This window comes from Phalacrocorax carbo, chromosome 3 (genome assembly GCF_963921805.1).
Source record: "Phalacrocorax carbo chromosome 3, bPhaCar2.1, whole genome shotgun sequence".
NCBI lineage: Eukaryota > Metazoa > Chordata > Aves > Suliformes > Phalacrocoracidae > Phalacrocorax > Phalacrocorax carbo.
The window spans coordinates 102,174,027-102,194,729 of NC_087515.1; the positions used below are offsets into that span (position 1 = coordinate 102,174,027).

Sequence of the window (20,703 nt, forward strand, 5' to 3'; positions counted from 1 at the left end):
ACTGTAACACTAATGTATTACTATAGAACTTAAAGAAAAATTCTATGCATTGTTTTTAATTCCTTATTACTCAAATTCCTGGCTGTACAGTGATCCAGTGTCAACATTTGGTTTGGCATTTAGGATTCTCTCCTAGGAAATGGGAAGTGTGGGTTCAGTACTCTGAAGGCTTCTTAAACTCTGAGCCAGGAACTTCATGGCTATTTCTCTGTGCTTGATGTTTCCTCCCGGCCAGACTCCAGGGGCTACCTGTTCACCATGTGGGCACAATGCACTGCCTAGAAGAGACACCTAGCTTCCTTCATTGCAGTGGAGAAGAAAGCCTGCAGTTAAGCTGTCCCAAATAACCCCCTGAGGGTGATGTGGACACCTAGCTCTCCCCACTGACTCCGTAGAAAAATGCAGCTTAGGCAGTCTAAATCTCTCTAAAGGCCCATAAATGCTGCAATGCCTAATTTAAATGCCTAAAGTAGGAGGTTTGACTAATGCCGTCCATACCTATTTTAATTCTCTGCAGTCTCATGCAGACAGACTGTTACATCTGTTTGCTGTGGGTTAACCCTGGTAGGCAGCTCAGCCCCACCCAGCTGCTCACTCCCTCCCCTGCAGTGGGATGGGGGAGAGAATCACAAGGGTAAAAATGAGAAAACTCATGGGTTGAGATAAAGACAGTTTAATAGGTAAAGCCAAGCTGTGTGCACAAGCAAGGCAAAATAAGGAATTACCTCACTACTTCCCATTGGCAGGCAGATGTTTAGCCATTTGCAGGAAAGCAGGGCCTCGTCATGTAACCGTTGGGAAGACAAGGACCGTGACCTTGAATGTCCCCCCTTTCCTCCTTCTTCCCCCAGGTTTTACTGCTGAGCACAATGTCATATGGTGTGGGATATCCCTTTGGTCAGCTGGGGTCAGCTGTCCCCGCCATGTCCCCTCCCAGCTTCTTGCTCACCCCTAGCCTACTTGCTGGGATGACATGGTGAGAAACAGAGAAGGCCTTGATGCTGTTCAGCAATAGCTAAAGCATGGGTGTGTGTTATCAATACTGTTTTCATCACAAATCCAAAACACAGCACCATACCAGCTGCTATGAAAAAAATTAACCCCATCCCAGCCAAAATCAGTACCCTGTTGTACTAGGCCCACATTGTCACATTTCAAAGCCATTCTTTGCAATCAGGAAGATGAGAAAATTGCTAATTTTCTTAAGAAAATTGCTAAGTCTTGTGTTGTCCCATAATTCTATAAGCTCATACATAGACCTTAAAAACCTCAGATCTGCTATGTGAAACAAATCTCTTCTTGACCTGTGTTGTGGTTTAGCCGGCAGCTCAGCCCCACACAGCCGCTCGCTCACTCCACCACCGGTGGGACAGGGGAGAGAGTCAGAAGGGTAATGCTCATGGATTGAGATAAGAACAGTTTAATAATTAAAATAAAAAAAAGCCCAACATAAAAAATGCAATGGAAAGCAAAACACAAGAGGTGCGAAACCCGGGGGGGAGGGAAGATGAACCACCGAAACAAACCGCACATGATGCAGCCGCTCACCACCCACTGATGCTGCCCCTCCCCCGAGCCGCAACTGCTGCCATTAATATACTGGTCACGGTGTCACGTGGTACGGAATGAACCTGCCATTGGCCAGTCGGGGTCAGCCGCCCCCGCCATGGCCCCGCCCCCCCCCACCACGCGGCAGAGCGCGGGAAGCTGGAAAGGCAGCCGCCCCGCCACGGTGAGGAGAATTAACCCCCAATCGGCCAAAACCAGCCCATCCTGGTATACAAACACCTGCTCTGGAGGTGAATAGTGCTTTACATTGATGAAAGAAATCATTAATGGTGAAGTGGAATGGTTGATACTGCTGATTACATTCTTGTTATGAAAAAGAAGAATATTGTTCTCTTTCACAGAATTTTGCTTAGGCAACATTGTGGGTCCCTAAAAGTAACAACAATAACATGTGTTCTGCTTCACAATATGGCATCAGCATTTTAATTTAAAGGTATTACTGGGTTTCAGTCCCGCAGATGAAGCTTACAGATAGATTTTTGTTTGAGATGCTGTGGACTCAAGAAAGAGTTTATTATTGCAAGTGTAACATGAAGTAGCGCACATTAATTTTTATGTGGTTAATTCTTGTATTACTGATGAAGATAGAGAAAGTAGTTGTAAAAATCTTAGAGCTTTTCCAAGTGTTTTACTTTATCGTGGTATTGCTACCATTATGCTGAAAAGGGAATCTCTGAATGTCAATACCATTCCATTATTTCCTATGTCAGCCTTTCCTCTAGAGTTACAGTATTCATTCGCTTGGTTCACTCTTTGCTATTGAAGCCAAAAAACACAATCCTTTGTGCTAACTTATGCATGCTGCTAAAGAGGATTTTAGATCACAGGGCACAGCTGACAACTGCAATCTGACTCTGAAGTTAAATACAAACAGAAATGGAAGAAATAAACGTTGCACACATTTACTTGATGATCTCAGATTACTTTGTATTATGGTGCATGTGATATTTGTTTTTATTCCACATTACACACTATTTCAATTTAGTTTTCATTATTTAGTAGTATTTTGTCCAAAAGTTTTTGCTATGTTGATAATTTAACAACTGCATTCAGTTATTAGGGATATGCATTTTAATTATGCATTGCTTAGGCAAACTGGTATGAAGTTTACTGAAAAACATCAAAATGCCATATTAAACAAGAGCAGACTACCTTGGCAAGCACATCCTTTATGTGCAAATATAAACTTTGGTTGTCTGTTCAGTAATACCTCTGCCTTTTTTGGTGTTTGGTTGCCAAATTAGGCAAGTTTATACTGCACCAGAAGACTTCTTCTCCACTTATTTTTGGTCCTAAGCTGAGTAATGTTGGTGACAGAGGAAACAGAAAAATCATAGTGATAGGTTACTATGCTAGAAATTAAACTGTTACTGTTCCTCTGGAACAATTCAATGCCAGTGACATAGCAGTTGAGTACCCTAAGTAATTTTTAAAGGACAGCTACATTGCAAATGCTTACAAAAATTTTCAAACACTTATTCCTGGTATGCCCACAAAATACTTTTTCCACATTAACTTAGTAATTAGAAGAATAAACCAGAAAAGAATACAGAAATCTAACTTTTTGATTCATATCGCCTACGTATATTTGTGTTTTATTAGATAATGCTTAATTAATTTTCACTTGCTGGAAAAGTCTGAAATAGAGAAATTGCATATTAGATATTAGTATATTAGATATTACTATATTAGATCCTGGGTTTCTAATAAAATCACCAACAAGTAAGCTAGAAACTGATCAATCTCTATCTTGTGATTTCATTGACTAAATACACAGTTCCTTGGATTATCTGGGCTTCCTAGAAACACTCCAGCTCTACTCCATCTTTTTTCCTCCCCTTAATGCTGAAACTACATCCTCCTCTGCCGGGGGGACACACCTGCCTCAAAGCTATTACCATGTAACCTTTAACAGATACAAATCTTCTGCAGTATATAATGAGATTATATATTGATATTTGTAGATTGCATTTCATTTGTACCCTCCCTTTTGGTCCACTTCTAGATTCCTTGGTGATCCTTTCTCTGAAGCCAGCAACAAGTTTGCTGAGTATACTGGTTTAAGACTTCCCTTGTCTGCAGAAGTAGAAATCAGGTATTGAGTTGAATGAGGTCACGATGTAATGGGCTTAATAATACTAGCTGGAATGGGGCTTATTCGAGTAAATGTAGCTAATGCAGCTATCCACATTGGAGTAGGTATCCTAGGCTCTCTAGAGTTGGAGGGAAGACAAGGGCATACGTTAGAATATGGTTCATTTGATCCTAAAATACATGTTTAAAATAAATCAGAGGACTTGCTCCCTAAGAGAACGCAGAAAAGGTGCAGGTCTTTAACTCTTTTTGCCTGGTAGGAAAGTACTACCCCCAGAATGCAGTGCAGCTACACTTGCCAGGTGGTTATTTTGTGCTGTTTTGGCTACACTCTGATAAATGCTCTGTACTTAAGAAGAAATGGATAGAGCATAAAAGTTGTCCCAGCATCCTCTTATTCAGTAAATATTTCCTAAGAATGATTTATAGTTTCTCATTGTACTGAGTGATGTAAAGGGGTCGCTTGCTGGAAGAGCAAGAAAACTGGCCCCACTGACAACCAATACAGTTTTCTTGGTTCTTAAGGGAGGAAGAAAATCAGAGGTTACTGCATATTGCACCTTATAATCCACATAAGAAATCACATCAGTATTTATTGGCAGAAAAGACTGGGTGAAGAGGAGAAGAAGATGATAACTGCATTTATGTGAAAAACAGAGATGGCAATGTAGTCCGTGTAATGGTAGGCAAAATACTTGCTCTTAAAAGGAAATATTTTCTTAAATATTATAATAGCACCTTGAAAATCCATTCAGAATTGGCTCATTGTTTCTCCTGATAATGACGAGTGGTAGTTCAGGTCACTGAGACAAAAAACTTACAGTTTAAACGATGGAGTCAGACAAAGGACACATTTAGTTCATCAGCATTTCTGTCAGTTATGGAACTAACTCAAATGGAGAATGTTCACCATAAATAAGCACCTTCTGCTAGAACTCTTTGCTGTCTTTGATCTGCCTTGTAACAATTATATGTAGCTATACAGTGCTGGTACTTTGGAGATCACCCAAAGGGCTGCAGAGTACCATTCTCACCAGTATAAAAGGCAGTGCCCTTTATAAATATAAAATAACATAGCTTATGGTACATCCCTTTCTTTTATGGCTCTCTGTATAGGTGTGTAATTGCTGTGATTATGAAACTAGGTCTAAGCTCACAGAATTTCCTTCTTCTCCTATTTCCTACTGCCAAGTAGTATGAGAATAAAATTAAAATGTTTCAGGTTTTTATTTGTTTGTGTATTTTACATTGTGATCTAGTTGGCAAAAAACCCTGTCATCTGACTGAATTAGTGAAAGAATAGAAAAGAACAGGATCCAACATCTGGCAAGACGTAACTTGGACTTTCTTCTTGATTGTGTCTGTTTCAAATGCCAGGTGTCTATCACCTGGCGTGTAGTCTTACTTTGGCAAAATAAATCTATTACTAACTCTCTGAAGAATGCCATCTCTGAATGATGCCGCTGCTAATGGAACATTGATTTACTGCCACAACTGTAAAGAATATTTTTTAACATTGTGTTACACTTCCCATTTATTTAGATCAACCAGACCTGCCATATGTGAGAAGTTATCTGCACTTTTCTCCAATAAAACTGAAATGGTGAAAGCTTTGCTTTCCCTGAGGTATGATCCACTATTGGTAGCCCCACTGTTTTTTCTTTAGCCCTCATCTTCTTTGTCAGGGCTGGAGCATATTATTCCTGCAATGCTTGCCAGAATTCTATGGCTTATTTGTTGTTTGAGACTCACCATATGTGTCTTTGACCCCTGCCTAGTAGGCACCTTGGCTGCTTTCCAGTTTGGCACTTACAATTATCAGCAGTATGAATAACTCCCTTGCTTCTGATTCTGTCCTTCTCGCTGTCATCAAATCACTCCTTAAACAACTTTCTTATTTTCTTTCAGATGCTTGTAAACGATCAACCTATTTTTACCGTGCCTTTCTTGGCCAAAGTTTTGTGTCACACTGCAAGAAATCCAACATCTTGATGTTTCCACTCCTAATGATTTGACTGCCAACTACCTGTGTAATTGCATGGGAACAATAAAGAGTACAGAAACATCTCTCATGTTAATACTTGAAGTTTCTCTGCATATTACACAAATTTGCGGGTTCTCCCCCTCCGGTAGGCTTGGTGGCATCACTTTTATGAGAGATTATTTATTCTAGTGAAAAGCATTCCTTTTGATAAACGTTTAAAAACCTTTGACCAGAATACTGCGTGAGCCAATGACAATGATAGATTCAGAGCAGTATCAGAATGATAAACAGTTTTGAGACAGATGGAAAGCCAAAAGCCAGTCATGTGCAAATTGTGTTCGCTACCCTGATGTAGCGCTAAACACATCTGAGTCCTTCCATGTGTTCTAGTAAACTGAAGTTGTTCCAAAATGCCATTGTTGAACAAAAAATATGCAGAATCAAAATAAGGAACAGCACAGGGCATACAAAGGTCCAGGCCATGAGAGGCCCGTGTGCTGCTACAGAAAGATCTACAGAAGTCTCCATTATTCTTTATATGATTTTGCAAACATTTCAACCAGTAAATATGTTGGTACTACCCCTGAAAGTAGGCACAGTTAAGCAGCATATTGTACCGTATCTACCTTCATGTTAACAGAAAAAGTCGGGTGGAATAAGGTTTTTAGCCCCTGCAAGCAGAGAACAGTATCAGCATGATTGCGTCTGCTGACAAAGCGCTCTTCTTGGAGCTACTTCCACACTGTGCTGTCCCTCGTGACTCTTGTTTAGGAATAAGAGTTTGGTTTTGTTCTAAAGGTTTTAACGCACATGGGAGTTTCAGATGAACATGTTTTATTTATGTGTCTCTCGATTTTGAAGCAACTACTTACATAGAATTAGAAGCACCAGTTAAAAAATTTCACTGCTAAATTGCCAAGGGTGAAAAACAAATTCTGATTTCAGGAAGAATGAGAAGTAAAACAGAAAAAAAACAATGAGAACCCTGTTTATTTGGGATTACTTTATAATATATCACTCATGTTTTCCTTCTCTGCCCAACAACACTGGGATTTCAGGTAGAGATGCTCCTTTTCAGCGTATTTGGTGTCTTTTCAGCAGATTTGTGTCGGAAAATGTTCACAGTGGACTTAGACCTGAAGAGCACATTGATGCTTTAAGGACTACAAAAATGGCATTCAATTCTGGCATTATGTTTTTATGGTTATGTTTATAAGAACAGTGACAGACAAAGAAGCAATGCTATTAGAGGGGATTTAGTGTGGAGAAGATAGCAGTTTGATGGCTAAGGTACCTGCAGAGGGTTATAATAAACCTAATTTCAGAGGTGTTTGTAGGGAATGTGATTAACAGCAATATGAAGTTTGACTTCAGTATTGGAGTAACTTGAGAACAGGTCAGGTATGTAGGAGAGGTATACTTTATAGACAGATACACACTAACTTCCTTACGATTGCATTTTTCACCTTCTTTCCAACTCGCTATGAAATGTATAAAAAAGTGCAAATGGCAATTATTTACCTCAGTAAAGTGTTTTTCTCTTCACGTGTATCAAATCATAGATAAACCATCTCTCACTGGGAGACAAAAGAGAATGACTTGATTTTATGCCCAGTCTTTGTATATTTTATGCTTAGCTTTACAGGTAACAAGACCAAAGCAAGTATCCAGAGTCAGCATTGAACGGAAACTTAGTGGAATTTCAAACTGTGAAAATACGAGAATTCTGAATTCACAAATATTTTACTGGAAGAAGGCAGAAAAGATACTAATGCCTCAGATCAGTCAGCAGAGAAATCCCCTGGCACTTTTCTGTGGCCAGATTTGGAATTGCAGAGAGGGTCACTTACCAGTGCTATTTTAAAATAAATTTTAAAATCTTATTTTAAATATTTTATTTCTAAAAAGCTGTCATTGTCCTTGAAAAACAAAAATTTCTCAGCCAATCAGCCAGCACCCAGTTTTGGCTTACAATGGCAGTCAGAAACAGGGAGGGTTTTGGATGCCCAGAACAGCAAGCTTGAAATGCAAAAAAGCAAAAGACGGTGCTTCGAGAGCACCGTGATTATCTGTGAACGACTGAAACAGAGACTTGGCTGTGAACCTGATAATCTTTTGCAGCAGATGACTGAGGGAAAGGTTAGTGAATTTGACAAAAAATCCTCGATACCCCGGAAAAGGAACGATCCAGAAACAATTTCCAATGCATACGGTATTTCGCTTGAGAGTAGTTTGGAAAGTTGGCTGACACGCCGAATGCTGAAGGAGATGACAAAATATAACCTGCTGCTTCTAAGAGCGCTGCTAAAACCTGGAAAGTATTCCATTTGCTATGTTCTAAGTTTCTGCTACCCGAGTGAAAAGCTAAGTGCAAGCATGTGCATGAAGACACTTGTCAAACACCTGCTGCCACCTCAACGGCCGAGCGAGCAGGACAGGTTTTATTCCACACGGCTGGCACAGGCCCGTGATCCGGAACAGGGCAAGCAGTGTATCTTCACATAATACAGGTTAAAACAACGTTAAGACTCAGAGGTAACCTTTTTATTTTTCTATCCACACACAAGAAAGAGTTTTCACATGAATTGCCTTGACTATACTCCCTTGTCAAAGCAGCCCTGTTTCTTCTCCTTACTCCTCTTCCCTTTCAACCCTTGTGCCAAAAACATTTGACGCCCAGGCCGGGCGCCATGTCCCCGGGGCGTACGGAGTGAAAGGGGGATCCGGGGCAGGGTGCCTGGCTCTCCCCACGCTCGGCCTCTCCACCCCGCCCGAGCTCTGGGCCCGCCGGCTCGCCTCAGAGGTCTCTCCCCCACCCTCGCCCTCGCCCCCGCCCCGCAGTGGCAAAGCGCTGCGGCGCCGGCCAAGCCCGCACCAAGGGCACGCAGCCACCGCCGGGGCTCCGCTGTCAGGCGGCCTCAGCGCCCGGGAAGGTGAGGAGGGAGAGAAGAGGGAGAGGAGAGGGAGAGGAGACGTGGCGGCCCCGCGGCAGCCGCCGGCGAGCTGAGGCGGCGGTTGCCGCAGCAGCCGCGGCAGCCGCGGGAGGGGGCGCGGCGGGGTGCCGGCGCGGCGGGCTGCCGCGCTCCGCCAATCACAGGCGCCGCTCGGGGCCGGGCTGCAGCCGGCGCTTGCGGCGGGCCGGCGGTTGCGGCGGGCGGGCGCGGGGCCGGCGGGTCTCCCGCGGGCCGGGAGGCTGCGCCGACCTTGCGGCTGGCGGCAGCCGGCCAGCGCCCTGCCGCCGCCGCCGCGCCATGGGCACGGTGCCCTCGGCGCTGAAGCACTGCCTCAGCTACCAGCACCTCCTCAAGGAGCAGCTGTGGATCGGGGAGCCGGCCGCGCCGCCGACTGCGGCTCCGCACCCCGGGCAGGTATCACCAGGCAGGGGTGAAGGGGTGGGGACGGTGCCGGCCCTGCGAGGCGCGGCCGCCGCCAGGGGGAGGCCGGGGCCCGCCGGGCGCGGGGCGGCTCCGCCGCCCCTTCGCCTCCGCCGCCGCCCCTTCCCCTGCGCCGCCACCCCTTCTCCGCCGCCGCCTCGCCCCTCAGGCACGTCCCCTGCACCCCTGCTGCCCGCCCTCGGCCTTCGCCCCCCTCCCTGCCCGCGCCGCCGGCCGCCGCCGAGCGGAAGGGCGTGCGCCGGGGGTGGGGAGGGGGAGGGGAAGGGGTGGGAGGGAGGCCTCTAATCCTCACGCGCCGCAGACCCTTTCGTGGTCACTATTTCAGAACACGAGTGGTTTTAAACCATCTGAGTAGTAGTGCATCTCTAGTGGCGCTGGGGGCTGGCATGTGGCAGTGTTAAATCCACTCATCTGTGGTTCCCCCCCGCCTGTTACAATCCACTCTGTGAAAAGTCGTAAAATTCTAGGGTGGCACATATTTTGGCAAGGCCGCCGTATCGCCCTTGCTCCGGGGTGTTTGTGTTTCTCATGCGAGTGTGGTGGGCCCATCTGCTGCCGGGTGGGGAGTCGCTACAGGCGTAAGGGTCCGGAGGGTGCAGAGGCAGAACTGTCAACTCCTCTGGACCAGCTGTACCCTCCTTGTGGCCTGGGGTGCCTTGAGGTGCTGGGGTGCTCTGAGGACCGATGGGATTGTCATGGAGGGATGAGTGGATGTGGTTCCTTTCCCTCCTGTCTGTCCGCCATGAAGAAGTGTGGAGAGTGGCTGGAGGTAGTGGGGAGTGGGAGAGGAAGCTAGATGAGGAGGCACATGGCAGGTGGCCAAATGAAGACCATAGGCCATGACTGTCCTAATCATAGAATCGTAGAAACATTAAGGTTGGAAAAGACCTCTAAGATTGTCAAGTCCAACCATCAACGAAGGAAAGGAAAAGCTACCAGTGGCTTTAGGGAGAGGCTGCGTAAATCTGGAAGAACACTGGAGGAAATGTCAATATGAAGTACTCAAAGAAGGAAATAATTTTGAGCATGTCATTGCGTTCACTATAACAACACACATATTGTTGGGGCATATTGTGTCCGAACTGTCATTCATTCAGAGTCTAACTCCAGTAATCAGTCGGTGCTTCAAACAGTAAAAAACATAAGGCAAGCCTAGAATAAAATTGGTTTAAAAATCATGCCTTAAAAAAAATGCACTTCATGATCATTACATCTTTCTTCTGTTTTTTACACCTTTTGGATATACCGGGGGTACATCTTCCATTTTTGTCCACCACCTGGAAGTGAAATTTATTTATTTGGTAGCAATGTAACTTAAGAGTTGGGGAGAACATGAAAAATACAATGTTCTGGTTGCCATGAAAGCTAGCAGCTTTGTAGTTCTGTAATTTGTAATTTTACTTCAGATGATCTGGGCTTCATGTCTCAAAAGGTACATATATGGAATACCCAAAGCAATACTGTTGTGAGCACAGAGTTCTGCATAGCTAAGCTCCATACAGGTTCCAGCTATCACAATTCCCTGAGAATAGTGTCTATCCAGCATCAAATTTTGGGGAAAAAAAAAACCATAATTCCTTCTGTTGTTTCTGTAAAAGTGGAAAAACGTTTTCTTATTGTAGTAAGAAATGAATGAAAGGGCTTTTATTTATTAGACATGAAGCAAAGCACTATAATCCTCTTCATGTATCCTTGCTACATTTTGGTGCATCATCTTCTTTCAAAAGATGTGAACGTTTTTTAAAAATCCCTTTAAAAGACCTTGATACGCCATTTGATTGCGTCAGTCTCTGCCCTCTATCAGACAAAGCGTCTGAAAGCTGCAAGGGCTTTTGCAACAGAGGGGGTTTGAAGTCAAAGACAAGCAATAATATCTTCCCAGAAAATCACAGATAAAAAAGAAATTTCGTTATTGTAATGGATGCCTGTAACTTTTGCTTATTTTTTGCAGTGCTCTTTGATTTTCATCACCTTTTTTTACTCCAAGGATGCAGAAAGATATCTTCCTGAGTGAACAGCAAACATGAGAATTTGCTGCTTAACCTCCCTGTGCACGCTGATGTGATTGTAAGCGGCACAGTCTACTGAGCCCATTGACACTAATTGTCTGGAGTTGGTCACTGTTAATGTTTTAACATTTGCTTCTGCATTACCTCGCTGTGATTTTTATTAGATGATTTTAATAACTTTCTTTACATGAATCTGTTCAAATTTCCATTTTTCTCACGTGGATGCTTAAATAACCCAAAAAGATTTTCCTTATGCTTGAGTGCATTCTGTACCAGTCCTGTTCAAGAAAAAAACATATTCCTCTTTATGCGATCTAGAAACCATACTGGCTCAAGTGATGGTTGTAAAAAGTGTTTTTCTGTTTTGACAACTGTATGCAAGACAGTTACAGGGTCACCAGTGTAATCACATTTATGTGGGTACACCAAGAAATAAAATAGGGGAAGGGTTGTAAGGTGCAAGAACAGTTTCCGAGAAGTAATTTAGTACTTTCATGGCTGATGAAAATAAGGAGTTGATTTACTTGCTGAAATCTTTTCAGGAGTTTTTCAGGATTTTTCCTTAAATACAAAGTAAAATGTGGGTATTATTAGAGTGTTGCTACCAGGGCTCTTGTAAAGCTAAAATAATTCAATTTTGTCTAAAAAATCCTAAATATATAAAAATTTAGTTATATACTGTGCTGACTAATCTGTAAAGGTCCAGGTTTAACCACTTGGAGCTGTATCAGAGGCAAAATAATAGGTCCTAGAGTGAGTAGTGGGATGTCTTAGTCTTTGTTTTCTCTTAATTTTTCTGTTTCATTTAGCCAACAATTTTGTGATATTTTTACAACTATATTTGACTTTAAAACATAGGGTTGCTCAAGGAGCAAAGTTATTGAAAAGAAGAGGTGAAAAGCAAAAGGTAATTGGACTAATGGCTAGACAGAAAGTAAATATAATCTTCTACTATTAGTAGAATTTAGTAATGTCTATTTCACTCTTATTTAGACTAGTTTGTATTACATAAAAAAACATCAAACACCCGGCTAGTCAATGGGACACCACATTCCCGTTACAGTATCTTCATCTTATTCCATTTTCTCAATTTCTTAATCTTGTTTAGTTCAGAAATATTGTCTTATGTTTCATACAAGGGGATCCTAGGTCGGCTTCATCCTCTTTGCGTTACCCCAGTGTATACTGTTTTTATTAATAAGTCTGATTAATTTAATGATAAAGGTCCAATTAATTTTACTAAATAGGATCTGTAGCTACCAGAGAATTTGTTAAAGACGTGAATTTATGTCAGAACTGTAAAACGTGCTAGGATCTACCTAGAGAGGAGGTGGCAGTAGATGTTGCAGTATTAGGGAGATTTCCACAGTGATTGAGATTGCTACTGGTGGTGACTCGCAGCACTTGACGGAATTTGTAATGTACTTTGTGTTCTGTTCTTTAAAAAGCTCAGGCTGAGTGTCAGGAAAGCTGGCTGTTCATCCACTGCTGATGGTTGTCCTCTGGCTTAGCAGGAACCTTCTGGCTGGAAAGAGAGATGGTCTGAGAGCAACTGACATTGGTCTCATCCTACAGACTTAATGATATGTTTTCATGTAGGTTAAAATGAAATGTTAATGCATTAGGAATATGCTAAGGACACAGCAGGAAAGAGCTGGATGGCTAAAGAAGTGGTGTAGAAGACTGGGATGAAATTCAAGGGTATAGAGTGATTAGGTACTTCGAGACTAATAACCCAAACTAGAAACTGTGACATTATCAGTTAGAAACGATTGAAGAGGAGAAGAACCTTGGCATACTCACAAATCATAGGAGGACTGTAAGCTGCCAATACAGTACAGGTGTTTAAAAAAATCAAATTAAGTTCTTGGATGTATCAGATCAAGTATTTCCAGTCAAGCTGGGAAATGTTAGTGCCATTGCAAAAGACTGTATCTGAGGCCTGTTCAATTTTGGTTAGTCATGTTCAAGAAACTGAATTCCAGCAGGGACAAGTTAGGTCTTGCACCACTGGAATGGCCAGGAAAATGGAGATGAAATGTAAAATGACTTTGGTTTGTTTGATATCTAGTGTTAAGACCTGGAGGATGGGCAGGGAGGGAGGAAGAGCAGAGAGTTGCTTAAAACAAAGGAATATGTTGCTCCACGTGAACAAATGCTTGTAATCTGTCTATATATTAAATACAGAGTAGAGTTTTAAAAGCTAAGTATCAAGTGGTGACATTCATTAGTAGCTTTCTAATCAAAGTAATGAGGGTGAATAACCTGTATGATTTAAGTTTAGAAAAAGGATTATATGATGTGGTTTCCACGGTAGAGAAAATAATGGGATTCTTAAGAGGTTTTAAGGTTTTTATAATAAGGAATAGAGGGCTCTAGGTATTTAAATGATGTAAAACAGTGACAATTCTAAATCCAGTTTTTAATTACATTGCATGGCTTACAATCCTTTGGAAAAATTAGAATTAGTTGAGGTTAGAGTGTCAGCTTCAGTTTGAATATTCATCTTTTGCCACCTAAAGTTAGTGTATCCTACTGTACTAGGTAGAGGGTAGTGGCTAAACATAGGTAAGTAATAAGCATCTTTCTCTTAGATCCTTGTGTTTTAATGTACTAAGAAGTATAGTGTATTAGGATTATATTAGGAGTTACATGATTTGGTAAGAGCTGCTTACATCTACCACAAGCAAAGCAAAAATAAGTCAAAAATAAAACTCTAGTCTCTTGCTGTGCTGGATGTGGCCGTGACTCTAGCAGGTGTAAATCTATCTAAATAATGCTAATATGTGCTATGTTATCTTGTAGGATTTCTGTCACAGATTTAGGCTGTCATATGGGATATAATACCCAGAATTATTCACAGTTGTTTAGTATATTATCATTGGAAAGCACAGTGTACATTATTGTCAGTTTTATAAACTGGAGAGGTACATAAATTCTACATGCTAATTATGTATAATAATGAGCAAAAGCTTGGGTCCTCTAATTTAGACAGCTAACCTCTGTTTCAGTACCTAGGTTGCAGTGATTTATACACTACATGCCTAAATATCCTGACCTAAACCACACAGCCTAAGATTTGCTTATCTCCTCAGTGCATGACACTTGGATCAGGAGATGCACACAAGTGTCTTTTGCAGTTTTAGTTTGCTAGTTTAGATTTTCCAATATTCTGTCATGTTTTAAACATATGCTAGAAACCTCTCAAATGTATTTTTAAAGTAACTCAAGAATAACAATGAAAACCACAGTCCATATGACAATAATGTATATTTGTCTTAACCACTTCTTGTATTTGATAGCTGATTCTTGATTCAAATTACAGCATAAAAAATGAGGCATATGGTATTATGCTGTCTGGGGGGAGGCATGTCTATTTTATTTCAATCTTTTAGCTACACCTCAGAGCAACTGATTTGAGACACACTATATTTCATGTTCTTTTTATCTCCATGTAATTATATATTCCAGGAACAAATTCACATTTGCAGGCTCTCTTTAAATAACTGTTTAGGCTGTTTTCATTTTCTATTTAATTTATTTAGTTTAAGAAGTACTATAAAAATGTACTGTCAATGATATTTCAAATGTATTTATTATGACAATTACAATATGTAAGAAACAATAATTTACATTAATTTTTTATCTGCTAAAATTGCATATAAAATGTATTTTTAACAGAGAAAAAAGAAGCTAGATGTCTTAACTCTATACTGCAGAACTCTTGTTTCTTAACTTTTTAAAAGGGTGATGTTATTTAAAGATACCTAAAGAAATCGGTGTAGAAAAAGTATATTAATTGGACAGGGCAAAGATCTTGTATCCTTCCCTTTTCTCTCCTTTACCCACCATTCTTACCTCATTCTGTGTTTTCATCCTGAACTTCCAATTTTTTTAGATTTTATGTTGTCTTTCATGTAATTTAAGACTAAATAACTGATCACTAATAGACTTTGAAATTCCTGATTTCCAGCCCTTCATATTCCTCTGCATGCAGAAGCCTTGTCAATACAGAACTCAGTAGATGGATCTTTTTCTTGACAAATACATCACAAGAACGGGGCTTCTTTTGTTTTGTTGCAGATTCCCAAGCAACACTTACTTTCTTAATCTTCATAAGATGTAAAGCATATGAAGTTATTAAAAAAATAAATGGAATAATAAAGTCAAAACGATTACTTTAACCATAAATTAGAATTAAATTATAAAGTATTAAGTTTGTATCACATGCTGTATCTTTTCTTGATGACTTTGGATATGATAAATGACATTTGATACATGCTGACAGTGAAGGTAGTAAATAAAATTCACCCCACTGAATTTAACTAGAGTAGAGAGAGTTCAATGCTGAGCTTCGTCCAAAATTTTCTTTGAAGTCAAGAGCAGTTTCCCCTTTAGAAGATCCAGTCAGTAGACTCATGCCAGTTTTTTCAGCCAGGTATTCTTTGTGCTGCAGAACAAAAGCTCCATGTTTATCCACGTTGGTGGATAAAATGTTGAAGAGAGAAAGTCTGAAAAGGCTTAGTAGTTGGTTTGCTAAAGGTGCCAAACAGGATGTTAGAAGATAAGAGGCTCACAATAGTAATAATAATAATGATAATGATGTTAATACTACGACTATGACTAATATTAGGCTGATAATAATGGATTTGATGGATGGACCACTCGGTGGGTAAGGAATTGGCTGGATGGACATACTCAAAGAGTTGCAGTCAATGACTCATTTTCCAAAGTGGAGACCGGTGACTAGTGGCGTTCCTCAGGGGTCGGAATTGGGACTAGCGCTGTTTAACATCTTTGTCAGCAACATGGACAGTGGGACTGAGTGCACCCTCAGTGAGTTTGCCGACAGCATCAAGCTGTCTGGTGCGGTCAACACGCTGGAGGGAAGGGATGCCATCCAGAAGGACCTTGACAGGCTTGAGAGGTGGGCCCATGCAAAACTCATGAAATTCAGCAAGGCCAGGTGCAAGGTCCTGCACCTGGGTTGGGGCAATCCCAAGCACAAATACAGGCTGGTTGGAGAATGGATTAAGAGGAACCCTGAGGACAAGGACTTGGGGGTGTTGGTTAATGAGAAGCTCAGCGTGACGCAGCAATGTGTACTTGTAGCTCAGAAGGCCAACAATATCCTGGGCTGCATCAAAAGAAGCGTGGCCAGCAGGTCAAGGGAGGCGATTCTTCCCCTCTACTCCACTCTGGTGAGAACCCAGGTGGAGTACTGCGTCCAGCTCTGGGACCCACAACATAAGAAAGACATGGACGTGTTGGCACCAGTCCAGAGAAGGGCCACAAAGACAATCAGAGGGCTGGAGAACCACGCTTATGAAGACAGGCTGAGTGAGCTGGGGTTGTTCAGCCTGGAGAAGAGAAGGCTGTGGGGAGACCTTGTAGCAGCCTTCCAGTACCTGGAGGGGGCCTAGGAGAGAGCTGGCGAGGGACTTTTTACAAAGGCATGTAGCGATAGGACAAGGGGCAATGGCTTCAAACTGAAAGAGAGTAGATTTAGATTAGATATGAGGAAGGAATTCTTCACTATGAGGGTGGTGAGGCACTGGAGCAGGTTGCCCAGAGCAGCTGTGGATGCGCCATCCCTGGAAGTGTTCAAGGCCAGGTTGGATGGGGATTTGAGCTACCTGGTCTAGTGGAAGGTGTCCCTGCTCATGGCAGGGGTTTGGAACTAGATGACCTTTAGGTCCCTTCCAACCCCAACCATTTTATGATTCTATGATTCTATAATTAAGTGTAAGTTTGACCTAAATGGCTTTTAGTTCTTTTGTGCCATTGGATTCTAAATAGTGGAAAGATATCAGGAGCTTTTTAGTTGATATAGATTTATGCTATATTGAGATTATTATGTGGGTTTAGACCTTTATAATACAGCTGGAAATGTTGTAAAGGATTTTACAGATCTTGCTCTGCAAATTTGGGAATTAAAAAATGCACAGGAAATTTCAACTCAGACCCAACATCTGTTTTTTGGTGAGATCCTGTTTTTGACTTGTCCCACCTCCACCTCCTTCAAAGACTACATATGGGCACAGTGATGTTCATTTCCTGTCTTGCCAGGTAAAGGAAAAAGATTCATTTCAGACACCCCATGTGTCAAATCATCGTTTTAAAATTAATACATCTTGAGATCATTCTTCTTAATTCATTTTCACATTGCCTTGGCTGAGAGTGAAGATAAGTGACTTGCCTAAGATCAGCTAGATCCAAATTTAATTCCTACTGAAATAAATGGAAGTATTATCTTTGTCTCAGGTTTTCATAGGAATTTTATTTAAAATTTGTGGATCTTCTAGCTTCTAGTTTGGGTAAGGAAATCTCACAAGTGCCTTGTAAGACTACTGTAGTACTTACCAGTTGGTCAGACATAGAAGTTTTCATGAAGCAAAATATTTACTGCTCCTAATTAATGAAGTTTTTTATCTTTGAACTGTCTGATGAGGTGACTAGTAAGTAGAAGTAACTACTTGTCACTATAGTGGCTTTGATCACAAGTTAGGTTTTTTTCCCAGTTAGACTTGGCTGGGTACGGAGAATGAGGTTATACTTTTTTTCTCTCAGTTTTAATGATAGAACTTTTTGCGGTGTTTCAGAGGAAAAAGGTAGCTCCAATTCTGGCAGTATCCAGGTTGGAAGAGTCACTTGTTTATGGAAGTGTGTGTTTGAATTTCAGTTTCTGTGTGAATACCACACAATGAGAAACTGGTGCAGTGTAGGTACAGTCCAGAGATAAAGCTGAAATGAGTTCTGGTCGCCCTCTGCTCTTTCACAACATAAATATTTGAGGCGTTTAACCAAGGTGATGATTCTTAGAAATTTTAGGAATTGAAGGTTATTGAGATCCTTTGTTGTGTCAAATGTGGAAGGAGTTATGTTTAAAGAAACTGTGGGGGACTTCAGGAAAGTTTAGTACTTCAGGCTGTGTTGAATTCTCTTCTATTATTTAGCTCTCATTCATTTAACAAAGGTGAAATATTTTCTTCAGCATTCTTCTTTTTCCCCAAATGTATATTTAAAAAGACAGATGAAGTATGAAAGGGAAATGTGTATTAAAGATGGTGCGTGGTATTGTGAACTTGCTGGGGAATATGTACCACCTTACAGTGTGTGCCAATGCACATCATAATGCATATGTGGACCTTGACATACAGTGTAATGAAGTACTATGCACTCAGTAAGGCTCATCAATTAACTGAACCTCAGAAAATACTGGAACAGGAAAATAGTAATTTTAAGAATGGGAATAAAAAGCTATCAGGCAAAAATTTATAGGAAAAGGTTCTCTTTGGCTATCTAATCCATCTATCTTCTGTCACATAGAAAAACTCATCAGGATATTGAAACTGTGAGAAAAGCTGCTTTATTGAGTGATCCGGAATTTCTGAGATAAGAGATTGTAATATGAGGCATGTAGCTCCATGATCAAAATCAGGCTTTCATACTGTGCTAAATACCAGTAAAGCTAATTCAGCATTTTTGCTTTTCAGCAAAAGGGAAATATTTTATTACTACTGTATTAATGTACACTAGTATAGCCCTTTTGGGGCAGAAATTGCAAAATGGTGGGCACATTTTAAAACTAAGTAGTCCAAGTGGAGAGAAAAGTTTTTTTGATTTTGTAATATGTTGACAGTGATGTAAGTTGTAATGAATAATAGAGAGTTTATTAAATATGAGATTATGAATCAGATAAACACTTTATTTTTCTCTCTGGTCTTTTAATCAGTCTCTCACTCCAAAGGAATCAGAAAACTGATAAAGGCATGATTTACATTTCAGGAAAATACTTTCAGGGATTAGTTGTGAGGGTTGTTTTTCAATCTTAAGGTAGTAGTTGGAAGTAATCAGCTCATGACTTTCAGACTTTTATTAGGTTAGACATAGTAATAGATGGCGAAAACTTCAATCATAGTTTGGGATGAAATTCTAATGTTGCAAAAGATGAAAAAGATGCTGCAGGTGATAAGAATGAAATTATACTTACTGTCAGACCATTGTAGCTGATACTATTTTTAGATAATTCCCTTGTTAAACAGAGATTTATTTTATGGTTTGGTGTAAATGAGTGAAAGTTACTCCAATTGTTATATTACATTTGAATTTGTTAGTTGGATTAAATATACTTATGAGAGTGATTCTCAACAGCTTTTGTGACAAAAACCCAGATTTATTACATGCAAAAACTGCTAAAAGGTGCATTGCTAAAAAACTGCGCTGGGTAGACATTTCTTCTTTGTTTGGCTGTTTTTTTGTCCACAGATGTTAGCTGTTTTGTGTGGGAATAAAGGTGTTAGTTTATGAGTTTCTTGGAAAAAAAAGTTTAAAGGCTTTGAATGCATGAGATGTGTGGACTGAAGCGCCAGAGGATATTGGTGGAATGTTAGGTGAAACCCATAGGGAAATAATTCAACAGCAGCATCTGGAAAGGAACTGTATGTGGCTTTAGGGTTTACTTTTAATGCAAGTAGTTAAGATGAGATTAAATATAGGTGTTAGTATGTGAGAAATGGGGGAGCAAGGTAAGTGATGAAGGTATATCATGTGGAATACTGGGATTAGGAAAAAGATTTAACAGAATCCACAGCTGATCACAGCTGAATTTTTAAAAGCCTGGAAACATAATTTGAATTGAACTATATTTTGGCTTCATAGAAAGCAAAACAGCTAACACGAAGAATTTATTGGGAAGGAGAAGAGGGAGGATAGGCAAGTTTCTTGGCCCTGCTGTGTCTCACTTTTGCCTGAACGGTATGAAGAAGATGGAAAGTTAAGCTACTATGCCAGCAAGCTGTTGGCTATACAGAGAGGAATCGACTGGTGACTGGGAATTTTAGCTTGTCTCCCTGCTGTTTTTTGATATTTAAGACTTGATTCAGGTGTCTAAGCGCAGTTGTCTGGTGCCATGTGGGATGCCCTAAGATAGCTCAGATGGCTCGTAGGGTTGGCAGATATCAAACGGGGTTTATGGGAGACCTGTGCCCTCTGGTGTAATAGCTGGAAGTCAGGTGGGATGCATCTCAAATGCACTAGGTGCCTGTAATTAGCTATCTGACTTGGGCCCTTACTAGTTGGCTGAGTTGTTTCATAAGTTTTTGGCCGTTGCTGACAGTGCTGAGAAGTGGCTTGATTTGGCCAGCCATGCTTCATTGCTGATGCCATTTAAGATGCCCTACAATATTCTACTTTACCTCCAGCTGCCAAAAAAGGCATAGGTCCTGCATCCTGTGTTTAGGGAACCCTGAGACATTATATGTGAATATGTAAGTTGACTGTACTGGGATACTTAGCACACCTATAGACATAAATGCGTGGATATCTAAGTTCAGCTGTCTTAAAGTTCAGTTGAATCCTGTTATTAAGAATGTTTCAGGCCATTTTGACCTTAGTGAGTGGTATGGCTGGATTGCCATTTAGTCCCTAAATATTATTATCTGTCATCAGAGTTTAGAACAATCCTTTGGTCAAGATTACGTGTCACAGTAAAATGAAAATACTGCTAATGGTAATACTATTAGAGGTTTGTTTTTCTTCTTATTGTGTGCTTAGTTAACACTGATCCACTGGTCTTATTACCAGTTTTACAACAACACACATTTCTTTCTCATCTATTGTACAACTTATTATCCAGAATATGGAGGCTGAA

At 40.9% G+C, this 20,703-nt stretch overlaps 1 protein-coding gene across 4 annotated transcripts in view; it reads left to right on the top strand.

Annotated features, from left to right (window-relative positions):
• The first annotated feature begins 8,484 nt into the window (after positions 1-8,484).
• HMGCLL1 (3-hydroxy-3-methylglutaryl-CoA lyase like 1) overlaps positions 8,485-20,703 on the top strand; it is an 87,726-nt gene continuing 75,507 nt past the window's right edge. For 2 of the 4 annotated variants that reach the window (XM_064447887.1, XM_064447888.1), the window contains exon 1: positions 8,807-9,015. In XM_064447887.1, coding sequence (XP_064303957.1) covers positions 8,899-9,015 — 117 coding nt within the window. In that variant the 5' untranslated portion in view covers positions 8,807-8,898. Of the gene's footprint in view, positions 8,581-8,763; positions 9,016-20,703 lie in introns of those variants that run through there. The other 2 variants (XM_064447890.1, XM_064447889.1) reach the window with 2 other exon arrangements.